This window comes from Halyomorpha halys, unplaced genomic scaffold (assembly GCF_000696795.3).
Source record: "Halyomorpha halys isolate HHAL.00 unplaced genomic scaffold, Hhal_1.1 Scaffold83.1, whole genome shotgun sequence".
Classification (NCBI taxonomy): Eukaryota; Metazoa; Arthropoda; class Insecta; order Hemiptera; family Pentatomidae; genus Halyomorpha; species Halyomorpha halys.
This window is the reverse complement of record NW_027115065.1, coordinates 614,387-616,058: the sequence shown is the minus strand read 5'-3', so window position 1 is coordinate 616,058 and position 1,672 is coordinate 614,387. Positions and strand designations below refer to the sequence as shown.

Genomic DNA, 1,672 nt, shown 5'->3' with positions numbered 1-1,672 from the left:
TATATATGATGGAAAAAAGTGGGACGAAACATGAGATAAAAAACTATTTTGTTCTTTTTGACTGCAACCCTGACCATCTTCTTCATATTTTAAATTATACGATCAACTATTTATTATATATATTTTGTTTTTTTTCCACTTGTAGGATAAGATCTAAGTACAGGGCCTTTGTTAAAACATTGAAATGAGAAGATTTCATAATTTCAATTTGTTAAATTTCTTTTAAAAACTGTTCTCTCCAATCTAAATGATCAACTTGAATACTATAATATGGCACATCCATAATACAAATATAAAAACAACACAATAATAATAAAAATTATTGAATCAAATTATCCTCATATTGCACATTCATAAGTCACAACATGTAATGAGTGAATTAATATAAAAAGTCGAGCGAGGGGAATCCCAGCATTGACAGGTTCTAACGTATTTATTTTGCCGCTTGCAAGATTAAAAGTTTAGTCTAGACCAAACATTTTTGTTGTTTTCCTAAGCCACAGGAAATAGGCTATTAAGAAATTTTCTCACTTGCAATCCAATATAAGTTAAATTTTGCCTTGAATTGGTTTGCAACTCGTTGCAACTTAAGGGGCCGTTGCGACAAGAGTATCTGCTCATTTAGTGCTATCCAAGGGGCCTGACAGGTATAAGATAAACTGATTTAGCCAAGGACAAACTAGTTTACCCTGGAATCAAGATTATCTTGCACCTAACCCAAAAAAAGTTATATAAATAAAGTAAAACTAATAAATATATTTATTGCTATAAAGTTTTATAATAAAAAATCTTGGGTGCTATGGGGATCCTAATCATTTTGATTGAAACAACGAAAATAAAGTAGTTAACAAATAGATGTTACAAAAAGATTCCAAAATAAAACTTAAAGCCAAAAAATATATAGATCAAATAGAGATGAAATATTATTACTCCAAGAAAATTCAACACATCAGGGTGAAAGCATGTGAAAATCAAACACCAAGTTTTAAGGAAACAAAAAAAAAAAAAATAAGAGGTGTTAATAGTTGACCATAGATTAATGAGGAGAAGATTTTCAGGGCTGCAGTCAACAAAAATACACAAATAAACGAAACTTATTTATTTGTGCCGATGTTTCGACCTGAATTTCAGGGCTGAAAAAAAAATTTATTCAGAAACAAAGCAACCTAAATTCTCATCACATACCTTGTGTGGAAATTTAATTCTGAATCATTACAAAGAAGTTGTTAATATATGGTTAGAATAATTATTTAATAGATGAAATAAAAATAAATGTACACATACCTTCGTATCAAGCTTTAACAATTTGATATTTTCAGCCATAATTACTTTTAAAAATGGAATTATATCTTTGGCAGTTCTAGAAAAAGTGCCGAATGTGACCATAGTATCCAGTTCATCCCCAGTGTAAAATGGAAATCCATTTATTGGCATAAGACCTACAACAGAATGATTTAACAATTATTACTACATAAATATCTTTTATTTTTGTATCTCATCATCATTCAGCTTTTAGAAAAATTATTAAATTTGAAATATACTGATACATCCTCTGACAGAGTAATTCTCCAACCCTTTATAGCTCAATACTAAGTTTTTTTTCTTACCTCCTAATAAACAAATTATAATATATACAAAATAAAATATATGTACATTGTAATATGCTCTTTTT

General features: G+C 28.5%; 1 protein-coding gene across 1 annotated transcript in view; it reads right to left on the bottom strand.

The window, feature by feature from the left end:
• Positions 1 to 1,672, bottom strand: part of LOC106693021 (fatty-acid amide hydrolase 2) — a 20,865-nt gene that overhangs the window by 6,271 nt on the left and 12,922 nt on the right. The window contains exon 7 of the mRNA XM_014439319.3: positions 1,285 to 1,439. Coding sequence (XP_014294805.1) covers positions 1,285 to 1,439 — 155 coding nt within the window. The remainder of the gene's footprint in view (positions 1 to 1,284; positions 1,440 to 1,672) is intronic.